We start from the raw sequence: 24,782 nt of genomic DNA, 5'->3' as shown, positions 1-24,782 counted from the left end.
CACTAATCCTTTGACACTTGTACACATCCCGGGATTTAAGATGCTAGTCTGCAAAGAGTTGAGTGAACTAATCAGTAATCTTCAGCTCTGACTCAGAAAATTCAAGAATGTTCTATTCTAAACCAATCAACGGGACTTCCCTGGTGGAGCAGTGGTTAAGAAGCCTGCCAATGCAGGGGACACGGGTTCGAGCCCTGGTCCGGGAAGATCCCACATGCCGTGGAGCAACTAAGCCCGTGTGCCACAATTACTGAGCCTGCGCTCTTAGCCCACGAGCCACAACTACTAAAGCCAGCATGCCTAGATCCCGTGCTCAACAAGAGAAGCCACCGCGATGAGAAGCCCACGTAACGCAACGAAAAGTAGCCCCCGCGCACAGCAACTAGAGAAAGCCCGCGCGCAGCAACTCAGAGCCAACGCAGCCAGAGATAAATAAATAAATCAATCAGCATCCATTTCTCCTCCCCCTGCAAGTAGATATAATAAAGTCAATTTCCAACTATGTAACTGAATCACAAAGTGAGAGAATGCCAAAGTTGGAAACAGCCTTAGATATGGTTTAGTGCAGTGATTCTCAACCTTGGATGCACACTAGAATCACCTGAACAGGGCTTCCCTGGTGGCACAGTGGTTAAGAATCCGCCTGCTAATGCAGGGGGGGGACACAGGTTCGAGCCCTGGTCCAGGAAGATCCCACATGCCACGGAGCAACTAGGTCCGCGCACCACAACTACTGAGCCTGTGCTCTAGAGCCCGCGAGCCACAACTACTGAAGCCCGCGCACCTAGAGCCTGTGCTCCACAACAAGAGAAGCCAACAAAATGAGAAGCCTGCACACCAGAACGAACAGTAGCCCCCGCTCATAGTAACTAGAGAAAGCCCGCGGCGAGCAGCAACGAAGACCCAACACAGCCCAAAAAATTAATTTTTTTTAAAAAAAGAATCACCTGGGCTTCCCTGGTGGCGCAGCGGTTGAGAATCCGCCTGCCGATGCAGGGGACGCAGGTTCGTGCCCCGGTCCGGTAAGATCCCACATGCCGCGGAGCAGCTGGGCCCGTGAGCCATGGACGCTGAGCCTGTGCGTCCAGAGCCTGTGCTCCGCAACGGGAGAGGCCACAACAGTGAGAGGCCCGCATACCAAAAACAAAAAAACAAAAAATCAGAATCACCTGAACAACTTTTTAAAAAATAATTATACCAGGCCTCCACCCTCAGAGATCTAGTTAATTGGTCTTCGACCAAGGCATATTTTTTAAAACTTCCCCAGATGATTCTAATGTATAGACAGGGCTGAGAACCACTGATTTAATCCGATCTTCTAATTTTCCTAAGGAGAAAACCAACACCCGGACTGGACAAGCAACTTGCCCAAAGTCACCCGGCATGTCAGTGCACAGTACACCAAGAGAGAATGTTGTAATAGCAAGAATATGTTGCTGATGTTTATAATTTTTTCTTGTTGGGGTTAATCCCAGAAGCATTTCTCTTTAGTTCAGAGAGGTATTATATAATTTACCTTTTACTTTGGCAGCAGCTTATTCTACTGGTAAGACTGAAATAAATGGGTTTGCATTCCCTGACCACAAAAGGACAGAGATGGAATTGCACATTCACCACACATAGCCAGCCAAATTAGCAAAGCTCCCTAGGAGGCCGCTGGAAGGGCCTAAAATGTTTCTTCTGGACAATGAGCAGCCAGAGCTGAGGGACTTTGGTGGGGTGGTGAGAAGAGAGCGAGCTGGAAGAGAGGAAAGCATTCCCCCCCTAGAGGGAGGAGCTGAGGATCAACTGAAAACCGACCAGAGCTGCCAGGAGGGAACGGCCAGAGAAGGCAAAGAATTTCAATGAGTCCTGGGAGCCTCTGCTCCCGCAACAACCGAACCGTGATGGACAGCCTGGCAACAACCACCCTCCTGGGAGCCTGAGATCCAGAGGAGATTAAAAACTGGTTCTGCAATGTGGGTACGAAACCCACATTCCCACACTCACCAAAAGTGAGCTCCCAATAAAGACAAGAGCTCACCTGGCCCTACTATCCCCTCCCTTCCCAGCCAAGATCCTCATTACCTACCACCCCAAGTCTCAAAAGGAGGGCGGTTCCGGGCCTCACGTGACACTGCAGTCACGTGACCCCGGGCCCAGCGGGAGCCGAGCAGCTCGTTCCAGTTCCGGGAGCCGGAGGGGGCCGGGCGCGCCCTGCCCCCAGCCCGCCGCGACCATGCTGTCCCGCCTGCTGAAAGAACACCAGGCCAAGCAGAATGAACGCAAGGAGCTGCAGGGTGAGCCAAATATCCAGTCCGCCGTTTTCTCTCCCGCCGCGGCCTAGCCTCAGCCCGGAGCCTGGACCTTGAGTAACGGCCCAAATCCAAGGAAAGGCGCAGGCCAGTGGGCACGGGCATGTGGGAGAGGGAATTAGAGGAGCTTTTTGGGGAGCTCCGTTCTCTTGCCAACGGGCCCTGGTCTGTAGCAGCGCTCCAGTCCCCCGCGGCAACGCCCCCCACGCTGTCTCCGCGGCATCCTAGCCCCGCCCTCTGTCACGGAACGCTGTGCCGATTGGTCCACGGAGCCGCTCATCGTGGAAGTGGGAAGGAACGCTCCTGAAAGGAAGCGGGTGTTGGGGACCCAGCAGAGCTGGGATTCTTGGAGGCCTGAAACCACCGAAATGGGGGTGGGGCCCTTGTTTCCTGAATCCGGGCTGGGAATCCCGGAGTTACCAATCCTAAAGCCAAGACATGGGGAAAAGCGTGCCTGAGAGGCTGGAGTCCTGGGCGCTGCCACAGACTCGTTAGCGTCCCCGGGCGAATTGCTTCCCTTCTCAGGGTACCAGTTTCCTCACCGCTAAAATGAAAGGGCTTGCTTTATGTTTTGCAAGGTCCTTTCAGCTCTGGCACTCTGAGATTAGTTGAAATGTTCCCACAACTAGCAGAATAGTAATGAATGGGTGGGGGAACCTTAAGCACCACCCCTCAAAAAACCAAGCCTCCATTCTAATCCCTTTTCCCCCTCCACCCAGAGAAGAGGAGGCGAGAGGCTATCACTGCAGCGACCTGCCTGACAGAAGCTTTGGTGGATCACCTCAATGTGGGGTATGAACCTCTTCCCATCAACACCAACCCCGCCCCCCCCAAGTTTAGGCACTGGCAAGGTCTAGCCCTCAGACTGCTCTTGAGGAGATGAGATGTTCTGCTCATTCCCCTATCCTCCTCCCACCCAGCTTAACTTTTATGGAGAGAGGCTTGAGCCAGCTCTGACCCCTAACAAGGGCAGAGAGGAACAGCTGCGGTGGTTGGAAAAGCAGCCAGATTTCCCCTTCCCAACAATAACTTCCCTGGTGCTCACAACGTGATGCCGTCTGGCCACCTCTCTTCACCCGTCCAAGTGCAGCTGTCACTTCCAGCAGGAGGGAGAGCACCGTCCTTCACCACAGCTTCCCAGCCCCTCCTTCTCCACCTCCCACCCTCTGGCAGACCTGGAGAGCAGCTGGCAGGAAAGAGATGGCACAGCTGGTGAGGGTGAGGGCAGAACCTATGCCAGGAGCCACCTTAGAGCCAGGCTGTCACTTCCCTTCCTTCTGGGTCTCCAGAGACCACCCCTTGCCTTGGTCCTAAGTGAGGATGCCAGTAATGACCAGTGACTTGGGAAGGAGCAAAGAACATTGTCTCTTGACCCTGAGTGACCCAGAAAAGTGGAGAGATGATGATCTGATAGCCAGGCCATCTGTTGGGAGAAAGGAGGCAGTATGATGCCTTCCACCCCAGGGCAAGTCGAATAGCTTGGCTGTGAAGTCAGAGGCTGAGTCACCTAAGTGAGCCAGGCAGGAACTGTCACCTTCATTGCTCATCTCGGGAAGATTAGAGGGAGAGAAGGCTGTGGTTGGGGCCTCTGATCTCCCTTCCCTCCAGGCCTCTCCCTCCACGCAGTGTGAATGAGAGAAAGCAAGAGGTCAACAGGGAAAATAAGGATTTCAGGAACTCCCAGGGGAATCTTGAAGCATTGGGAGCACCCTGCTATGACTGTTTCAGCTCCTCCAACACTCCGTACTGTGACCCAGCTGTCCCCCAGAGAGAAGGGACAGGGTCTGTGGCTTCCCTCCCTCCCACATTGGCACCTCCTGGGCTCTGCTCTGTGGTTGGCCCAGGCTTCTCCTGCTTCTCTTCCTTTGCTAGGGGCCACCCCACTTTCAGCTTAGAGGGCAGCTAAGCCAAAGCCAGATTAGAAAGGGTTTTGTGTTGCTGCCCACGGCTCCTCTCATTCCCCAGAAAGGAAAACAAAGGCTCAGTCTATCTCAGCCCCTGTCAGGTGTCCTTCCCACTCTCTAGACACCCCCCCCCCCGCCCCATCCCCTTGTCCCCTCCAGTCCCCACAGATTCCAGTGGGTGGGGGCAGCGGATGTGGAGTCTCTCAGCTGACCCAGAGCTTTGGGGTGGGGAATGAAAGATTCATCAGCCAGCAAGGGGGAACAGTTATTGCGGGGTGGGGGGGGTGAGCGGGGGGCGGGGATACCAGCCTTGGGGCAGTAATGTAACTGCAGGCAACCATGATCGAGGAGAATAGAAAACCAGTTGCCTAGAGCAGAAGGAAGAGAGAGAGTGTGTGTGTGTGTTCGTTCATCTGTGTGGGCGAGAGGAGGACTGGGAGAGAGAGCCAAGAAGCAGCCCTTGGGATATCTTCCCTTGACCCTGAGTTCCTGGGGAGGGGGTTGCTCTCCCATCCCACCCTAGATTCAGGGAGGAGCCCAATTTCCCTTCCCAACTTCTCGCACGGATCTCTGGCCTTCCAATCATTGCCAGATGTGTCCCTGCCGCTGGATTTCCCAAGCTTCCCCACGCCCCCTTTTCCCTCCCAGCTTCTTCCTCAGTGATACCCCTCAGCCCCACCAGGTTAACCCTCCCTTTTCTCACCCAGCTTCAAGAACTCCTCTGGGGGTAGGAAATGGTATGTTTCTGGTCAGCTCCCGGCTAGGCTCTCCTGGGAATCCTGGGAATGGAAGGAAGGGACCGGGCTCATTTGCATGTACATCGTAGTCATTTGCCTCACATCCAGGAATGGCCAAAATCACACGGTTTTCTCCAGCCTGACTCCTGACCGGCCTCCCACTCTGGCAGTGGGGTATCAGTTCTGGAGACCACTCCCCACCAGCTGGGCGAGTTGACCTCCTTCCTCCTGCAACCTCTAGCGTGGCCCAGGCCTACATGAACCAGAGAAAGCTGGACCACGAGGTGAAGACCCTACAGGTCCAGGCTGCCCAGTTTGCCAAGCAGACAGGCCAGTGGATCGGGATGGTGGAGAACTTCAACCAGGCGCTCAAGGTAGGCCACGCTCCCTACGTCTCCAGCCACATCCTGCGCCCCCACTGGCTGCCTCCAGTGCGGTCACCTCAGGCCTGGGGTTGAGGAGGAAGTGGGGATCGTCCCAGAAGCCCCAGAAATCTATGGCCCCAGTGTCACAGAAGCTAGAGAAGTAAAAGCAGCTGGTGGGTCCACACGAAGCCCTTTGTAGGGGATGGAATGAAAGTACCCCCATCCATCCCCTAGAGCCACACCCCACCCACCCTGACTCCCGGACTCCGCACCCCACCACCACCTTCCAGGAAATCGGGGATGTGGAGAACTGGGCTCGGAGCATCGAGCTGGACATGCGCACCATTGCCACCGCGCTGGAGTACGTCTACAAAGGGCAGCTGCAGTCGGCCCCCTCCTAGCCCCACTGCCCTCCCCTCCCCCATTCCTCCTACCTCCCCCAGGCGGGCAGGAAGGAGGGTGACAGGCCATGAATAAAACACAAGCCTCCATTTCTCTGTGTGTGTCTCAAGGAGCTACTAGCTCAGTGTGGGCGGTAGGAATGGAAGGTTCGAAGACTCTTCCTCTGAGCAATGGTACCTTTTGGGTAGAGGCTGGAACTAGCTTCCTCTTACAAGCTCAACTCTCTTCTCCTCCTTGGGCCTGGTACCTGATGCAGGTACTGTTGGGTAAGCAGAGGGTGGGAGTTTCCCACCCCTCCCCAGAGAAGGGCAGGGGGCCCTGTCCCAAGCTTCCTAACCCAGGACTTCCATTTCCCGCAGAGGAGAAACAAGACAGGGAGCAGGCCTGGTCCAGCTCTGGCTCTCTGCCTCTCCACGTGCTCACGGCCTCTCCCAGCCTGGTGCTAAGCAGTGTCATGAGTCTGGACCAGTTGGGAGATTAATTCTTGGGCATGGGAGCACTTCAGGGCAGGGAAGGGGGAGGAGTGACAGGTCCAAGGTCACCAACAGAGAGGGGCAGCTGCCATCCTTGATAGATCCCTCCTCTTAAGAATCTGTGACAGGACTTCCCTTGTGGCGCAGCGGTTAAGAATCCGCCTGCCAATGCAGGGGACACGGGTTCGAGCCCTGGTCCAGGAAGATCCCACATGCCGCGGAGCTACTAAGCCCGTGGGCGACAACTACTGAGCCTGCGCTCTAGAGCCCGCGAGCTGCAACTACTGAAGCCCGGGCACCGAGAGCCCGTGCTCTGCAACAAGGGAAACCACTGCAATGAGAAGACCGCGCACCGCAACAAAGAGTAGCCCCCGCTCGCCGCAACTAGAGAAAGCCTGCACACAGCAATGAAGACCCGACGCAGCCAAAAAATAAATTTAAAAAAAGAACAAAAAACAACAACAAAAAAATGGGGCTTCCCTGGTGGCGCAGTGGTTGAGAGTCCACCTGCAGGACACGGGTTCGTGCCTTGGTCCGGGAAGATCCCACATGCCGCGGAGCGGCTGGGACCCTGGGCCATGGCCCCTGAGCCTGCGCGTCTGGAGCCTGTGCTCCACAACGGGAGAGGCCACAACAGTGAGAGGCCCGCGTACCGCAAAAAAAAAAAAAAAAAACGACTAAGCCTTGTGGAATTCAAAAATTTAGAAAAAAAAAGAAAAAGAAAAATCTGTGACAGAGGTGGTCAGGGAGCCCCACTGGAAAAGAGAGCCAAGCAGGGCACTGGGCGCTTCTGGCCTGTAGCAAGCCCTGGCTTCAACCCACAGGCCTCAGCCTCCCTGGCTCCTCCTCCCCCACCCCGCCCCACATGCACTTAATACTTCTGGCACCCAGTCCACCTGCCTCGGACTTTGGCCTCAGTGGTAGCTAGTGGGAGCCTGGGAAGCCCTGGAGCAAAGTTTCTCAAGCAAAGCAAAAGAAGAAACTTCAGGTGTTGTAGTGCCTGCTAGCTTTCCCCTGAGAAGGTAAGCAGGGTACTGGGAGCTCGGGGGCTATGAGAAGACTGGCAAGATGTTCATGTATTGATAACTCAAAGCCTAAAGCTTTTCATGCGCCTCCTCACACTTTATCCCTTTTGATCCCCCGCGGTTCCCAGGTGGGTGTGCTGGGTGATAGTCCCACTTGGTAGATGAGAAAACAGGTTCCGAGACACAGTGAGGTGCTCGGCCTCACACAGTAAGCTTGGAGCCAGCAGGACTAAAATGCAGGGGCTCCGTATGTGTCTCCAAAAATAAGGCCCAGCTGGTTTAGCAGGAGGTAAGAGGTGATAACAAGATCCCTCTGCTCCTGTGTGGCGGGTCTGCACACAGGACCCAGCTCATCTGGTTTTAGTTAAGTTACCCACAGATACAGGGTCTGCCCAGATCTTCGCTTTACTTAGATGAACTGTAGTTTGCGAGTCTCAGACTGCTCAAACCAGAGACTTCCAGTTAGGGGGAAGATATGAGGGGCGAGGGCTGGTGGGCCAGAGTAAACTAGACAAGTCTCCCTGCCCAGCTTCGGCTGCCACCTGCAGGTCACTTGGGGTCCGGCCATGTGGCTGCCTCTGCTTCTTGGAGTCTCGCTCTGGGCAGCACTGTGGTTGCTCAGGGACCGGCAGAGCCTGCCCGCCAGCGATGCTTTCGTCTTTGTCACCGGCTGTGACTCGGGCTTTGGGCGGCTTCTGGCACTGAGGCTGGACCAGAGAGGCTTCCGAGTCCTGGCCAGCTGCCTGACCCCCTCAGGGGCAGAGGACCTCGAGCGGGTGGCCTCCTCCCGACTCCACACCACCCTGCTGGATGTCACAGATCCCCAGAGCGTCCGGCAGGCAGCCAAGTGGGTGGAAACACACGTCGGGGAAGCAGGTGAGTATGGCAAGGGGCCACCGGGAACGGGGCGTAAGGTGTGCACTCGCAGGGGCTGTGGGAAGCTAGAGGGACTGCGGGGGAGGAGCAGGGCTCAGATCCTCCCGGAAAGGAGAGGGCCCATTGGAATGCCTCACCTACCCTGTGCCTGTCTCACCTCCCCACAGGGCTTTTTGGTCTGGTGAATAATGCCGGCACGGCTGGCATCATCGGGCCCACACCTTGGCAGACACAGGAGGATTTCCAGCGGGTGCTGAATGTGAACACACTGGGTCCCATCGGGGTCACCCTCGCCCTGCTGCCCCTGCTGCGGCAGGCCCAGGGCCGGGTGATCAACATCACCAGTGTGCTGGGCCGCCTGGCAGCCAATGGAGGGGGCTACTGTGTCTCCAAGTTTGGCCTGGAGGCGTTCTCTGACAGCCTGAGGTGAGGGGTGCAGGGCCCTGCTCCCAGTCCGGGGGGAGCCACTCAACAAGCAGGTTAGCGTCTGCCCTGCAGAGCTGATGAAAGCAGGGCGTGGTGGAAACTTAGAGACAGTTTAGGGCTCGAGTTTGTGGGTTCAAATCCCAGCCTTCTCTCATGTGAGCTTGGTGACCTTAGTCAGTTACTTCTCTTTTCCCCAGTTTGTTCCTCCTCTGTTAAATCAGGATGAGAAGGCCCGCCTCATGGGTGAGTAAAATGAGGTACATGTGAGGCCCCAACAGAGCCTGGCACGTAGAAAATGCCCCCAAAAGCCCGCTCTCATTCTTATTAATGTTATTATTACTAATAACAACTATTACTTACCATGAGCTAGTACCTCTACTGAACACTTTCTCATTCAACTCTCCCAAAAATCCTGTAAGGGTAGGTGTTAACACCCTTAGGTAACATAAGTTCCCCAAGACCACATGACAGTGGGAGCACTGCCACGTATGCCCAGGTCTGCTTGCCTACAGACCCTGGTCATTACATTCTCCTGCCCCTCATCTTTAAACAATAATGTTCAAAGTCCCATGAGAGCACAAGGGAGACTTAAGGATGACACAGGAGCAGAGTTTGATTCCCCCAAGCTGGGCCCACCTCCTGAAGGAAGTCTTCCTCTGTCACCATCACTCAGCAAACGACATCAATGTCTACTTTTGTCCCTATGCCTCAGTCTTTTAATTTTCCAATCAGCATCACAGAACACGTACTTTATACTTGGACTTCTGCAGTCTGTGCCGAGTACTCCCGCCTTCCCCCAGCAAACACCAGTCTACAACCTCCATATCCAGCCGTTGGGGCTCAACCCTGTGTTTTGGGATCTGGGGACTGTGGTTCTTCCAGTTCAGGAGTTGGCAGATTGTGGTTCTCAGGCCAGATCCCGCCACTGGCCTACAAGCTAATAATAGCTTTTACATTTTTAAATGGCGACAGTGTAAACGGTTATATAAGTAGCTACATAATATCATTACTTTTAGATCTGCAACGTGGAAAATATTTACTGTCTGGCCCTTTAAGAAGTTTGCAAGTCCCTGCTCTAGATGCTAGAAGAGAATACAAAGGAAAACAAACCTCAAAAATACCTCCTTCCCTCTGCCCCACTTGCCCCTCATCCCAGGGCAGCGGGGATATCCCTTCCTGTCATGACCACTGACCCTGTGATGCTTTCCTATCTTAGCCTCCCTACCCATGTCCCTGAAGTCCTCTCCCTATAAAGACAAGAACCCAGAAACCTCCCTCTGCCCCCACTCCAGGCGGGACGTGGCTCCTTTCGGGGTACGAGTCTCTATCGTGGAGCCTGGCTTCTTCCGAACCCCCGTGACAAACCTGGAAAGTCTGGAGGACAGCCTGCAGGCCTGCTGGGCACGGCTGCCTCCAGCCACACAGGCTCTCTATGGGGAGACCTTCCTCACCAAATGTGAGTGATGGGCCCACGCAGGGGCATATGAAGGGAAATGAGAGTGCCACAAAGGCCAGGCCCGCACCAGCCTGCTGGGAGGAGGTGGGTAGAGCAGTCAGGGAAGGGGTGAGGGTGAACGGGATGCCATAGAACACCCAGGCCATGTGCAACCTGCCCACTCCCCAAACTGGGGAGGGGACTGAGGACCCCTCTCACCTCTACTGGGCAGCAAGCCCCAGGCCCCAGGAGATAGGGCCTGAGGTAGGCTGGAACAGGACAGGGACACTGATTACAACCGTCCGCTGGGCCGCAGATCTGAGAGTGCAGCAGCGCATCATGAACCTGATCTGTGACCCGGACCTGACCAAGGTGAGCAAGTGCCTGGAGCATGCCCTGACTGCCCGTCACCCCAGAACCCGCTACAGCCCAGGCTGGGATGCCAAGCTGCTCTGGCTGCCAGCCTCCTACCTGCCAGCCAGCCTGGTGGACGCTGTGCTCACCTGGGTCCTTCCCAAGCCTGCTCAGGCGGTCTACTGAACTCAGCCCTCCAGCAAGAGGTTGTCGTTCAAGGCAAGGACTTTGATTTATTTCTGTCCCCCACCCTGGCACTGCCTGGTGCTTGGTACAAAACAGGCACTCAATAAATGTGTATTGGGGCTTCCCTGGTGGCGCAGTGGTTAAGAATCGCCTGCCAGTGCAGGGGACACGGGATCGAGCCCTGGTCCGGGAAGATCGCACAGGCTGCGTAGCTACTAAGCCCGTGCGCCACAACTACTGAAGCCCGGGCACCTAGAGCCTGTGCTCTGCAACACTAGAAGCCACGACGATGAGAAACCCGCACACCGCAATGAAGAATAGCGCCCGCTCGCCGCAAATAGAGAAAGCCCACGCACAGCAACGAAGACCCAACACAGCCAAAAATTAATTAATTAAAATGTGTGTTGTTCAAAACAAAACAAAAAACACTGTAGGTGGGCAAAAATGAAGGTGCCCAGTGGAAGACCCTATGTAACTCCTAACTAACCTAGGCTGACATCCTCCAGGGTCTCTGGCCCATTTAGTACCTGCAAAACAACCAGCACCCACTCGGGGGCGCAAGGGGATTGTCTTGCATCTGTAAGGCATCTTTGAAGCTGCACCTGGAGGGGTGGCCACTAGAGGGCACTGTTGGATGTTTCCTTTCTTCCTGGAGTAAGGTTGAAATTCAGTGTTTGGAGTGGGAAGCGGGGCATGGGGAGGTGATGAAGAGGGGTCAAGGCCAAGCTGGGTGGTTTCCATGGGAAAAAAGCCAATACCCTCTTAAATTCTTCTGTTATCTAACGTAAGTCAAGAAGGATAGACACTGGCCACACAGGTATAAAAGCAACTTGTCACCATCCTGAAAGGAGCCAGGCCCCCTTGAGGGTCAGGGTGGCAAGGAGTTGCTGGGCCCTCAGAGGTGGGCAGAAGGCCAGGGAGAAGATGTCGACAGCGGATGTGGGCTGGTCTCTCCCAGGTGGGACCTTGGTAGAGAATCCCTTTGACGTGGGAAATGGCTTCACGAACACTTCAGCACTGAGCCTGGCAGCACAAGACTAGGAGACAGGGAGGGCAGTGGGCCTCAGCCGCCTCGCGATCCCCACTTCCACTGCCAGCCCAACGAACGCCTTCAGCACAATCCTCCTTTCCTCCACACCCCCCAAAGTAGGCCTGCCTTTCCAGAGGTGCAAACAGAACGGGGTCCCAGAGGACAGGAACATGGATGAGGAGGGGGAAGGGATAAAGTATCACTCTTTAAGACAAACTGAGACTCTCTTTTCGGTCTGAAAAAATAATCCGTTTAATTGAAAAACCTGGAGTATACTACCCACTCCCCTGGATGAGGGGGCTGAAGAGACTAGACCCCCTACATCACCTCATAGCCACTTCGGATGCTCTTCACAAGGCAGCAGGCAAAGACGATACCCAGGACCTAGAAGCAAAGACAGAGATGGGGGTGAAGGGGAGTCAGGGAAGTAAGGTACCCGGGGCCCACCCAAGAGACCCCAAACACCACCAGGCCTCCCCTCCCCAGGCCAGCACCTCCTGCTCAGCACCCTCCCACTGCCCCTAGATCCCAGATGCTCAAGGGCGTCTCTCACCTCCACAAAGGCAATGCCCAGGGCTACTGCAGCCACCACCAGCAGTTTGTCCCTCAGCCAGCCCCCGATCCTCTCCACACAGCCCTGAAGGGTGGCAGGCACACAAGACACCATCAGAAACTTCCCACCCACCTTCCTTGGACCATCTGTCTCTCCCCCACCCTCTGTACCTTTAACCCCACCCCTAGTATACCCAAATTCCCTCCCCACCCCTGACGCCCAACTTCCCAGAGCCCCAACCCTCTCCACCTCCACCCCGGGTCCCTCTTTCCTCCTGAAACATTTCCCAGCTTCCCCAAGTCCCCTACTATCTCAGCCCCCTCCCTACCTCAGTATGGATATCCTTCACGTTGAAATTAATCCCACAGCCCTGAGTGACATTGACACAGCAGGAGTCAGGGACTCGCTTGGCCACCATCAGGATCTTCTCCCAGTCTGTGTAGTTAGCCGCCCCGCAGCACTTAAACTGCGGAAAGATATGGGGGAAAAGGCTGTTAGGTGAACCTCCATCTTCAACATAGAGATGAGAATCTCCTTCCCCCATTACCCCTGCTCCCAGCAACCCCACTCACGTCTTCCTGCATACTGTCCAGGATCGATGCTGTATGGTTGTTTTGGGGATAATTCTGCATCTGCTGCCGGAAATCCTTATTAAATTCTGATATCACCTGGGAGTAGGGAGGAGCACTGTTGAGGCCAGAATTCAGGGCACCTGGGTCCCAGAGTCTCCAGGCCTCTGAGGCAAGGCCCTCCCTTTACTCCTTGCTTACCTTGTCTCTAAACACATAGCCAGCAATGGCTGCAGCCACCTCCACCAGCATGATAAGGGACAGGAAGATGGCAAACTGCAGGTGCAAAGGACGGGAGTCACGTTTGGAGTCTGGGTGAGATGGGCCTGCCGGTCTCGGGAACGTTCACCAAGGTTTCCCTCACCCACCCACCCCGACAAGCCCCCTCCAGAGAAATGCCCTTCCGCAGTCCCAGGCACCCAGGCTGGCCTGTACCCACTCACCGTGATCATGAGACAGTAGTTCTCCTTGCAGGCTCCGCAGCAGCCCACAAAGGCCACCAGGAAGAGGAAGGCACCCACTGCGATGATGACCACGGGCAACAGGGAGCCAGGGGTGGTCCCCGGGGTGATGGTCTGATTCAGGACAAGCTGGGCCCCTATGCCCACAGCGATCAGCCCCACTGCAAAGGCCTGGGAGGAGGGCAGGTCAGGATTCAGAAGACCCACAACCCATCAGCCCTTCACGGTGGTGCACCCAGGACACAGGCGGAACCCTGCGCCATAGAGGCCGATTCTCACAGCCCCAGGAAACTTCTGACTATGGGGGAGAAGGAGGACGCATCCTTGCCCCACAGTGAGGGCTGGGAAATTGTTCAAGGCTCTCTGGGAGAAGGCAACCAGGAGGAACCACGCCTTCTTTCAAGAAGCTCCTCACCAAAAGCAAACAGAGACGTTCTCAGAAAGCCTTGACCCCAGGGCAGTGCTTAACACCAACAAAGAGCAGTGCTTCCTTTGAGCCGCTTCCTCTGGGCCTCCAGGGCTCCCAGAACTGCCCTCTCACTATCCTCCAATGCCCACCACATCCTCATCAGCTGTGACTAGGGTTCCTCAAGCCGACTAGGCCAGGGAGGAGGAAAAGGGGGTAAAAGTAGCCTGCCCCTTCCTGGACAAACGGTAGCCTCTCCAGCCAGGAGCCCAGGACGGGAGCAATGGAGGTGGGCAGAGCCCTTACCCACCCCAAGCAGCCGGCAGGGGTGATGAGGGAATGGCAAGAAATGACGGAGCGGAGGGGGAGAGAGGAGGGTGGCGATAGCATCAGGCGGTTGGCTGGTTGCCCCACTGCCCCATATCACAAGAGACTGGGTCACCAGACAGGAAGGGCCCGGAGGGGTTACGGGGAGGGTGGCCCGCCATTGTCGGTCCAAACCAGCCTCAGAGGTTCCTGAAAGCTGGAGAAGAGGACGGCCGCGCTGGCCTCGGTCGTTCCCGGGCTTTCCTTCCACATCTGGTCCCCAGCTGCCTTCATTCCTGGCCCCTCAGCCCTCACCACTCCGGAGCCAGGTCTCCCCGCACCCTGCCAGCGCGCCCTCACCGTCCCCGCTCCCCACTCACGCAAAAGGCCAACAGAAGAACGTAGAGCAAGAACTTGACACATTTCATTCCTCCTTCCACCGCCATGGCTGCCTGGCCTGGGGCAGAGGGGACGGCAGGGGGATCAGAACCTGTCGAAGGGGGATCTCGGCTTCCGAGCTCCCTGCCGGGCCTCGAGACCTTCCCTGCGGGGCCCCCATTCCAGGCCCCTCCCACCCGGAAACCCGCGGTCAGATCCACGTCTCCCAGCCCCCTCTTCTCCCCGCAGGAGAGGGGTGGGGGCGCCCGCCGCCCAGCCCGGACCCCGCCCCGCCGCCTCCGCGGCCCGGGACCCAACCCAGGGCGCCGGCGGGGGCCAGGGCCGGACGCCCACCCTCGACCCTCCAGCCCCCAGGCGTTAAACACCCCCTCCCCACCTAACTAGTCACGAGAAACAGTCCTCAGCCCCAGCCCGACCCCCAGGCCCTTTCCCCTGGGCTCTGACCACCGCCAAACAGAAGTGCGGCCGGCGCCCCCCCACCCCCACTCCGCCCGGGCCTCCGGAACTTTGCAAAGTTGCAAGGGCCTCGGGAGCGGCGAGGAACGCGGCGGATCTTCGGAGGCCCGGGGCGAGCCCCTCCCCACCCCACGCGGAAGCCGGCGCGAGCCCCGCGTCCTCACCTGGGCTCCCCGACGCTGTGCGCTGCTCTCCTGCCGCGGCTCAGGCGCTCTCTAGCTGCGCCCCCCGGCTCTGGCCCCGCCCGGCGCGCGGCCCCGCCCCGACTCCAGCCACAGCCCCCTCCCCCGCCGAGTGGCCCCAGCCTCCCTCATGTGACGCGGGAACAGCTGCGGCCTGAGTCACCCGGCCCGCGTGGGGAAGGCCGAGCCCCCAGCCCGGTCGAGGCCACGTGGCCCCTGCCCGTAAGACAGCGCCCACCCCCGCAAAGAGAGGACGCCCAGGGCAGGACCTCGGGGTGCCTGGCGCCCTCCTGGCGCCGCCAGAAGGGGGCCACCTCGGGGTAGGAGAGCGGGATCCGGCGCCGCCTGGTTCTCTCTGGCTCAGGGAAACGGAGGAGACGTGTGAGAGCCAAAGGAGGGATGAGCGGCCCGAAGTTACTCTCTGAGCGCCCGGCCGGGCGGCAGAGCTGAGTCGAGGTGACAAGATGGTCTTCAAGAGGCCTGCATTCTCCACCCAGAGCCCACTCCCTTCCTCTCGCTCTAGCTCCATTCCACCCCTTCCCTGAGTCAGCAGAGGGCGCTGCTGGCTCTCTGGAATCGGGTGGGGGCAGAATAAACTTTCAGAAAGTCCCCAGCCTCACATCCTGGGAATCCCCCAGCGTTCTAGAGTGGGTGTTCCTGTCCCTCTCTCTCTTAGTCCCTTCTCCATTGTCTAGGGCTCCTGAGTAGTGAGCCGCGACGTGGAGGAAGCCCTTCCCAGCACCATTCCACCCAATCATGGCACGTCAGAGTCAGGTCCCTCCCTCTGGGAGAGGATTGCTGAGGTCAGCTCCCACCCCTCCTGGATCAGCCTGTTAACGGTAGAGGTGTGGGGAGGACACTAAGGCGGGCATGGCATATATCCCCTGGATTTCTCCATCACATTCTAGCGGACAGCCCACAGGGCAAGGCCAGGAGAGGACTGGAAGGTGAGGGGGTTGGTCTCAAGCTGCCACGCACCTCTTCTGCGTGGTGGTCCGCAGAAGGAGCTGTGTGAACAAGCAAAGGACAGAACCAACCACAACACCCCTGCCCCCCTGGCCTGGACCCAACCCCTTAGGTTCTTCTGGTCCTGCCTGAAGAACCGTTTCCTGAGCCTTCAGTACGTGTGCACAAGGAAGGAAACTATAAGAGCAGAAGGAAGGAGATCTGGGCTGGGCTGAGGACCAGTTTCCAGGATCACAATCTTCCAGCAAGACACACCAAGCCCCTTCTGGATTTTGCTTCCCAATTATCACGGCAGGCAGGCCGTGGAGGAGGAGCAAAGAAGCTGAAGAAAGGAGTTTCATCTGTTTCTGCCAGGCACGTGCTGGGCGCAGGGCCAGCGAGGTGAGGCAATTGGTGGCCCCGTCCTCTGCCAGCAGGCAGAACCGAGCCCACACTGTGAACAGAGGCAGAAACCCCTGGTGGCAGCTGGATGAGCGCAGAGGGAGGGACAGGTGGTGCCTCTGCCCCAGAGAAGAAAGAAAAAGAACAGATTTCACAGAGGTGGGTGGTGCGCTCCCAGGTGACCTTAGACAATAAAAGGGTAGTCGCTCGGTTCCAGGGACAAGGAAAGGGCCAAGTGTAAAAAAGGAGTAGTTTTCAAAGTCCATGGGGACTTCGGTGGTCCAGTGGTTAAGACTCTGAGCTCCCAATGCAGGGGACCCGGGTTCGATCCCTGGTCAGGGAACTAGATCCCACATGCCTGCCGCAACTAAGACCCGGTGCAGCCAACTAAATAAATAAATATTAAAAAAAAAAAAGTCCATGACACGTTGGGGTTGGCCAGCTCACAGGGCTGGGGAAGGATGTGGTGACAGATGGGAGTGGGGGAAGGTGGGCTGAAGTCAAGATGTAGAAACTTTAGCTACCTCACCACCAAGTATAATGCTTGGTCTTTGACTGAACCTTTGCCTGAACAAACTGTGAAAGACATTTTGGGAACAGCTAGGCAAATCTGCATATTAACGGAGGATTAGACATGAGAAAGTAATTTTGTTAGCTGTGACGATAGTATGATTATATAGGAAAATTATTTTTTAAAGTTGCATACGAAAATATTTAAGGGTGAGATGTCCTGTCTGTAATTTATTTTGGAATACTTCATAAAACAATAGATGAAGCAAAAGAAGAAGACAGTCTGGGTGACAGGACTGTTGAGAACCTAGTGGCTGTGTGGGGTGTGTTCTAGAGGCAGAGGGGAGAGGGTGGGTGAACTCTCTTGGGATTGGCCCTACCGTGAAAGGAGAGATGAGTGTCTGGAGGGTAGCTGGTACAACATGGTCCAAGGGAGAGCTGATGAAGGCCAGAACCAGGGAAAGGAGGGGAAAAGCCTTGGAAAAGCCCTTCAGAGAGGGAAGATCAAAGAATGGGGTGACTGCTTACCTGTGGGAGCAGGAGAGGAAGTGGGAAGAGTCTGAGATGACTCAGAGTTTCCAAACCTGGGCGCCCAGGGGAGAGGTGGTTGTCACCCAAGGCAGGAGGCACATGAGAGGCAGCTGGGTGGAGATGTCCCACCTAGAATTGGGGGTGTGAAACTCGGGAGGGAGTAGTCAGACTGGAGATAAAAAGTGATATCTAGGACTTCCCTGGTGGCGCAGTGGTTAAGAATCCGCCTGCCAATGCAGGGAGCACAGGTTCAATCCCTGGCCCGGGAAGATCCCACATGCCGCGGAGCAACTAAGCCTGTGGGCCACAACTACTGAGCCTGCGCTCTAGAGCTCGTGAGCCACAACTACTGAAGCCCGTGCACCACAGCTACTGAAGCCCGCGTGCCTAGAGCCTGTGCTCCACAGCAAGAGAAGCCACCGCAATGAGAAGCCTGCGCACCGCAACGAAGAGTAGGCCCCGCTCACAGCAACTAGAGAAAGCCCACATGCAGCAAAGGCCCGGCGCAGCCAAAAATAAATAAAATTTTTAAAAAATATATATATATATAAAGTGATATCTAAATCCATAGATGGGTGAAGGCCAGAGCAAGAGAAGAAAACAGAGACAGAGTTTTGGGAAACCCTTATGTTTAAGGAACATGGGGGAGTAAAGGAGCTGAAAGGGAAAGGAAGTTGCGGAGCTGGACCCCTGCACTCTGCCAGGCACTGTGCTGGGCACTTAGAGCCATGAGTTCATTTAATCCTCATGACAACCTGGTGAGGTCCGTATGATTCGTCCTGTTTTAGAGATAAGGAAACTGAGGCTCAGAGACAGGGAGTGATGTGCCCAGAGTCCAAGCAGGTAAAGGGCAGTGTTAGGATTTGAACCCATATCTCTGGGGGTTCCAAAGCCCGTGCTTTTTCCTCTCTCTCTCAGAGGTCAAGAGAAAAGAGAACTCCATGACAGGAGGAGGGGACAGTGGCCAGAAGCACCAAATAGTAAAGAAAGGTGAGATGCCAGAGAAGGCCATTGGATGAGGTGGCCTTTTCCAGAGCAATGTCAGGGCAGGATCCCAAGTACCTGCTGAGTGGGGAGTGGAGGCATCCAGGGGTGGAGCTGAGGTGAAGGTCAGGAGAATGGGACCCTCCTAGAGGAACGCCAGGGGAAGGGCAGGGAGCAAACTGTGGCCAGTGCAGAGTACTGCAGCAGCTTGATCACGCAATGGGAGAGAAAGGATGGGGCCAGGGAAACCCCGGAGAACAGACCTGTGTGGAGCTGGAAGGGAGAGGGCAAGAAAAGTCCATTCCTGGTCACCTTCACAGAGACAGAGAGTAGTGTGGTGGCTGCCGGGGGCTGGGAGGAATAGGGGGTTGTCGTCCCACTGGGTGTGCAGTTTCTGTTTAGGAAGATGGAAGAGTTCTGGTGATGAATGGTAGTGACAGTTGCACAACACGTGAATATACTTAGAGCCGCTGAACACTTAAAAAAATGGTTAAAATGGTAAATTTTGTGTTATGTATACATAATTTTTTAATTTTATTTAACATAATTTTTTATTGAAGTATAGTTGACTTACAAAGTTGTGTTAATTACTGCTGTACGGCAAAGTGATTCAGTTATACACGTATATACATTCTTTTTTTATATTCTTTTCCACTATGGTTTATCATAAGGTATTGAATGTAGTTCCCTGTGCTATACAGTAGGACCTTGTTGTTTATCCATTCTATATATATAAAAGCTTGGGGAATTCCCTGGCGGTCCAGTGGTTAGGACTCTGTGCTTCCACTGCAGGGGCCACGGGTTTGATCCCTGGTCGGGGAAGTAAGATCCCTCATCGAGATCCCTTGATGAGGCCAAAAAAAAAAAAGTTTCCATCTGCTAACCCCAACCTCGCACTCCATTCCTCCCCCGGCCCCCTCCCCCTTGGCAACCGCCAGTCTGTTCTCTATGTCCCTAACACAATTTTTTAAAAGAGAATGGCCTACCCCTCTAGCCTGGGAAGTAGGCATAGAGCCCTGTGTACCTCTGAGTGGGGAGGAGGCTGACCTCAGACTTGGCCTTCACATCACATCCTTCAGAGCTTTCAGCACCAACTCCAAGTGCTAGTGTCCAGAAATGCCACCAAGCCGCCTGATTAGCTCAGGCTTCTGTCCCTTCAGCGCCTGGCACTGGCTGGTGGTGGGTGAGTGGGGTGGGCTTGTCCCCTGCCCACACAGCAGAGCCAGGCTGCCCTCTAGCTCTCCAACCAGGGCCAGCAGCAGGGCATGGGGGCCTCAGGTGTCCCAAGCAAGGGTGGTTGCCATCTGAGAGCACGTAGGCATCGGCCAGACCCAGTGCAACACACAGTAGCTTATAGCCAGCGCCCAAGGCCTCCCAAAGCTCAGATCCGTACAGAGTCCAGCGCCTGCTGCAGACACCTTCCCTCCACTCAGCAGGACCCCTGCCTGAGCCCCACTGGGAGGGGCCGGCTCAGAGATAAGACGCAGGTGCCCTGGTAGTAGAGGCCCCAGTGAACTGGGAACTTCTATCTGCAGAAGCCCTTGGGGGCAGGGGAGCATGGTAGAGGAGCCAGGAGGCATGGGGAAGGAGAGGAGGAAAGAGAGGGAAGAGTTGAGGAGGGTTGGAGAGGGACACAGAGATACAGGAGCAAATAGAGGAGAGTGGAAGACAAGGGAGAGGTTGCGGGATAGGAGAGGGGAAACAGACATGAAGGAGGGGGTGGAGAGAAAGAAGAGGAGGAGACACGGATGGGAGAGAGAAAGGAAAAGGGTGCATCTCTACACTGGGGAAGGTAGGAAGGGTGATGCTGGGACTTAAGGTCAAGAGGTTGGGTCTGAATTGGGGGCCTGAGATTTCAATCCAGAGGCCCCAGCTTTAGATATGAGGGAGGCATGGGTGCTTGATAGCAGCTCCCAGAGGGCAGGGTTAGATCAAAACAAGGGCAAGGTTGGAGATGTTCTGATTGTTGGAGTCTGTGGGCATAGAGAGGGGCCTCCAGTCACAGCGCACCATAGTACCCAGGAGAACATCATCACTGCCAAAGTCAGCTTACCTCCTCACTGTGAGGAAAGTAAGGCCCAGAGAGATGAAGCCACCGACTCAGCCACCACCTGCAGATGAGAACCAGGGTCTTGACACACCAGCTCCGGGGCTGGGTGCACCACGTTCGCCATCAGCATCAGCGCCCTGAGGTCAGAAGCCTTGGTGAGAGACACGTTCTCCCCCACGTGAGTGGGTGACTTGGACCAAACTCTTGCCCTCCCTGAGCCTCAGCTTTCTGCCACTTAGGCAGGAGGGAGACTACTCCCTCACCTCACAGGGCAGTTGGGAGGATCAGAGGGGAATGAAGGGGATCAATTTTGTTACCTTAAGAATGATAAAGTCTTGATCATACCCTGTTTTTAGACTCATGGAAGTTACGATGATTTCGCTTTGAGAAATATCTGGACGCCGCCCCACTTGAGATGGCCAAGGAAAGGGTTGGGAGGGACAACCCAGCCTCCTTTAGGTCCTACTCAACTTGGCCTTGGCCCAGAGTTCCAGCTCCGGCTCCACCCCAGCCCCGCTGCCAGGCTGCCTCCTCAGCTCTCCCCCCACATTCTTACCCATTTCTTTCACTGCTCCTGGGGCCCCCAGCCCCTGACCTCTGGCCACTCCTTCCCCCTACCCTTGCCTGACTCCTGTCCCAGCCTCCTCCCAGCCTGTGTCACTGTTACAACAGGGTCAATGCAGACGCCCAGCTGGTGACGGGGCAGGAGAGGCAGCTGCAGCCCCTGGCCTTCCATGCACCACCTGGGCCAGGAGCTCGGCTGCTGTGTGGGTCTGGACCAGGACCTGGTCGGGAGCGCAGTGGTCTCCACCTGAGAGTCAGCACAACTAGAGTATCTCCTGAGAGGTAGCACACAAGAATACGGGAGAGGGACTTCCCTGGCAGTCCAGACTTCGCCTTCCAGTGCAGGGGGTGCGGGCTCCATCCCCGGTCGGGGAGCTGGGACCCCACATGCCTCGCGGCCAAAAATCAAAACGTGGAACAGAAGCAATATTGTAACGAATTCAATGAAGACTTTGAAAAAATGGTCCACATCAAAAAAAATAATAATAAATCTTTAAAAAAAATAAATGAATCTGCGAGAAAGGAGAAAGAGGCAATGCGGGGCAGGGTGTTTAGCCCAGGTTTCTGTTCCTTGGGGCTGGATCAGCACATCTACCAGGGGTTTGAAGTCCCTAGAGAAGCAGACTTTGTGCTCAGACCCCTCCTTTTCTTTGACCAACAGCTGGAATAGTGGTGCCTCCTGCCAGCATAGTTGGGCCAAGGGGCCAGCCTTGGCCACCGCCCCCAGCAGGACCCCACCACGGGCCTGGAGAAGGAGCAACAGGAAAGAAAGACAGGAAGAGGTGGGCAGGCCTGGGGAGACCGAGAGTGAAGGTAGAAAGAGGGCACACCCAAGGACTGAGAGGGCTGGGCCTGCCCTGAGAACGTAGGGGGAGCGGATGGGGGCAGGGGCACTGGAGGAAGATGTGAGTCCTAGTGATTCTCAGGGTTCCCCACTTGTATCCCACCCACCTCCACCCCCTCCCTCCAAAACGCTAAGTCTTTGGCTCCCTCTTCCCAACTTCCAACTTCTCCTAGAGGGCCTCGAGGTTAAAGAGGTTAACAGGCCTGCCCGACAATCCAGGCAGGGTAATTATAGGGTTTAGAACAGTGATGTGGGAGAGGATGGTAATTACACAGGGAGGTTCTCTCTGAGGGCTTCAGGGTTTGTGGGCAGGGACCTGGGAGGGGCCCATTCCACAAACAAACTCTCCCCAGCCCAGAATAGCCTCCCCACACCACGTTCCCTGAGGCTCCTGCTGGGAGGGCCAGGAGGGGAAAGCCCCTCCTAGGGAAGCCCCCCTTCCCAGCTGCTTCTCAATGGCCCAGCCTTTCCCCTCCTTGGAAGGACCTGCAGTGCCAGGGAATGAGTCCACTGACCCTAGTAATAGGGTCTTTAGGAGGACGAAGCAAGAAGAGATGGGATTAGAGGTCATGAGTTACTGCCCACTAAGCCCAGCTCTGATGGACAAGGCAGTTTTGGTGCATGGTAGCAGTGCAGGATAGCAGGAGCCCCTCCTCCTCACAGTGGCTCCCAGTGCTGGGGTCTGCAGCTCTGAAAGTGGTCCAGGTGTCTCTGGCCTCGGACCCTGGTGACCAGCTCCTGGGACCTGCAGTTCCTTTTCCTGAGGATGTAACATAAGGGACCCTCTACCCAGGGCTACACAAGCACCTCTTGCCTACAGCAGCTCTTGAAACCTCATCCCTGCTTCTCTCCCAGCAGCTCACACCCTTCAAAGCTCAGTGCCTCCCTTACGCCCCAACCCACATTTGCTATGAACCAGTCAGGACCTTGAAGGAGGCGGGCCTGAAGGTTGCCTGGGTAACACCGGGAGAGGGGCACCCTTGGCAGGAAGACAGTTGCCTGGGAGACCAGGGCAGTGGGCGGGGCCCCAAACCCTGGTTAGCTAGTGTTGTGATGAGGAAGGATCTAAATGTCCACATCTCTCCAAATTCCTTTTCCTTAAAGCCAGCAGGGTCCCCTCCTCGGGACTGGGTCTAGGGCAGCTGGAAGTCTGAAGCTCCTGAAAGAGACCTCCCAAGGTTTACCTACAACTCAAGGGAACCCAACAGTACCAAGCCTGAGGGAACTCAAGGAAAGAGGCAAGATCTAGGAGGGGGTGGAGCGAGAAACAAGGCTTAATACTTTATGATATAGAACTTCTTGGACTAGAAATCTAAAGTGAAAATACACAAAGTATGCAAAAAAAAAAAAAAGTCGTTTTAGACCCACCTCCAAGCAGAAATTCCAGATTCGACCACCAGATGGCAGTCTTGCCCACTCATTGGATTAAATGCAGTCCTGTAACCCGCGGGAGGAAGCCAGGAGGCAGAAAATCCTTTCTGTCTCACAAGTTCCAGACTCTTGCTCTCTAGTATTTGGCAGGTACCCATAACTCCTTATGGCCATAAATATACAGTTTTCTTTCCCTAACCTGGCTCTGACCAGAGCCAGTGAGCAGGGTTCATTCATTCTTTATTCAAAGCCGTTAAGGAATACTTTGGTGAAAAAAGCTCCCGCTCTCTTGGGTCTCACAGTGTGAGGCTGATAAGTTAGGTAGTAGTAATGACTAATTATCTCATTTAGAACTGTGTGTCAGGCGGTTAATCTTCATAGCTTTATGAGAGAGGTACAGTATTGTTATCTCCACCTTACAGGTGAGGAATCTGAGGCATAGAGCCAAGTTCACACAGCCAGAAAAGGGGGAGAGCTCTGGGGCTTGATCCCAGGCAGCCTAGTTTGAGTCTAGAAGCTATGTGATTAACCTCCATGACACACAGGATGGTGCAGGTATAGCTAGGAGTAGCATCTACTCTAGTCTTGGGAGTCAGGAATGGACTCCTGGAGGACATGTCCAGAATCTCATCTATACTGAGACCTGAAGAAAGAGTAAGTTGGGGGGCGGAGGGAGGGAGTGGAGGTAGGAAGGGGAGTTGTTCAAGAAGAGGAAACAACTTGTGCAAAGATTCGGAAATGATCAAGAGAAAGAGGGTGAAGGCTACATCCAGATTTTCGACCTGGGTGATTGTCATTCACTAAAACGATACAGAGCAGGATGGGGGCACAGTCAGGGGAGAGAAGTTCTCTGTTTACCATATTTAATCTATGATATTTGAGGGTGTGTCCAGATGGCGATATCAAGGAGGCATCTGGCCCCTGAAAAAGGGGGCCAAGTCTTACTTACCTTTGCATCTCTCATAGACCTGCCGCTAGCTACATGTCTGGTAGGGAAGTGAAAGCTGGGCCACCTCCTCTGAGGGAGAAAGAGGTGACACCACCTCTGCTCTCAAGGAGTTTGCAATTTTGCTGAGGAAATGACATCAGAGAAACATTTTGGAGAACAGGATATGCCAGAATATGTGGTGAAGGTAATCCCTGCTCTGGGAAATCAGAAAGGAAAGCAAATAATCATGAAAAAGAAGCCCATGAAGGCCACGATTAATTGATTGTTGTATAATCCTCACAGCCAGTTGAGGGCAAGCAATGTGATCCTATTTTATAGATGAAAAAACTTGATGAAATGTTGAGATGCTCGTGTCTTGGAGGGAACCAGCTGTCTAAGTTTTTTGGGTTTTTTTGCTTTTTTTCATTCTGCTGCAGTCTTAGTTCCTGCTCTCCATGGAATGGATCATCTCTTCAAGCTCCCCAGCTTGGTCCTCCTCATCCCTACCCAACCTTCTTCTCACACCTGGACCCCAGTTTCTAACCTCATTCCACTCCAGCTCCCCAGACCAACTCTGTCCTTACACCCAGTGCTCCATCTAATGCAAAGTGGAAACCAATGTCTCTCTGTTCTGCCTGAGAAGCCCAATAACGTTCATCCACGTATTCAGTAAACATTGTGTGTGCCAGGAAGCAAGCAAGATCTGATCTGATCCCCTCAAATATTTTCAATCTACTGGTTATTTGTCTGTTTGACCTCTAGGTCTTTAGACTCAAGAAATCAGCCTGAAGAAACTGAGGTCTGGGAAGAGGTT

General features: G+C 55.2%; 3 protein-coding genes across 3 annotated transcripts; 2 read left to right on the top strand and 1 right to left on the bottom strand.

Moving 5' to 3' along the window:
* Positions 1-2,131: 2,131 nt before the first annotated feature.
* BLOC1S1 (biogenesis of lysosomal organelles complex 1 subunit 1) lies at positions 2,132-5,785 on the top strand. The gene is made up of 4 exons (XM_079937908.1): positions 2,132-2,279; positions 3,014-3,086; positions 5,177-5,309; positions 5,591-5,785. Exons 1-4 carry the CDS (start codon positions 2,219-2,221, stop codon positions 5,699-5,701), a joined length of 378 nt encoding a protein of 125 aa, XP_079794034.1. The 5' UTR covers positions 2,132-2,218; the 3' UTR covers positions 5,702-5,785.
* Positions 5,786-7,751: 1,966 nt separating this feature from the next.
* RDH5 (retinol dehydrogenase 5) lies at positions 7,752-10,477 on the top strand (the record flags this gene model as incomplete). Its single annotated transcript, XM_079937672.1, has 4 exons — positions 7,752-8,076; positions 8,244-8,502; positions 9,795-9,958; positions 10,254-10,477. The coding sequence occupies exons 1-4, from the start codon at positions 7,767-7,769 to the stop codon at positions 10,475-10,477; spliced, it is 957 nt and encodes a 318-aa protein (XP_079793798.1). The 5' UTR covers positions 7,752-7,766.
* A 1,257-nt stretch (positions 10,478-11,734) lies between these two features.
* Positions 11,735-14,905, bottom strand: CD63 (CD63 molecule). The gene is made up of 8 exons (XM_079937470.1): positions 14,822-14,905; positions 14,183-14,259; positions 13,073-13,261; positions 12,831-12,905; positions 12,633-12,728; positions 12,389-12,526; positions 12,061-12,144; positions 11,735-11,891 (listed from the first exon to the last, which is right to left on the bottom strand). The coding sequence occupies exons 2-8, from the start codon at positions 14,246-14,248 to the stop codon at positions 11,826-11,828; spliced, it is 714 nt and encodes a 237-aa protein (XP_079793596.1). The 5' UTR covers positions 14,249-14,259; positions 14,822-14,905; the 3' UTR covers positions 11,735-11,825.
* Positions 14,906-24,782: the final 9,877 nt, after the last annotated feature.

Source organism: Stenella coeruleoalba, assembly GCF_951394435.1.
Source record: "Stenella coeruleoalba genome assembly, chromosome: 11".
Taxonomy (NCBI): Eukaryota; Metazoa; Chordata; class Mammalia; order Artiodactyla; family Delphinidae; genus Stenella; species Stenella coeruleoalba.
Note: the sequence above shows the minus strand (reverse complement) of the source record. Positions and strands in the feature narration are given on the sequence as shown.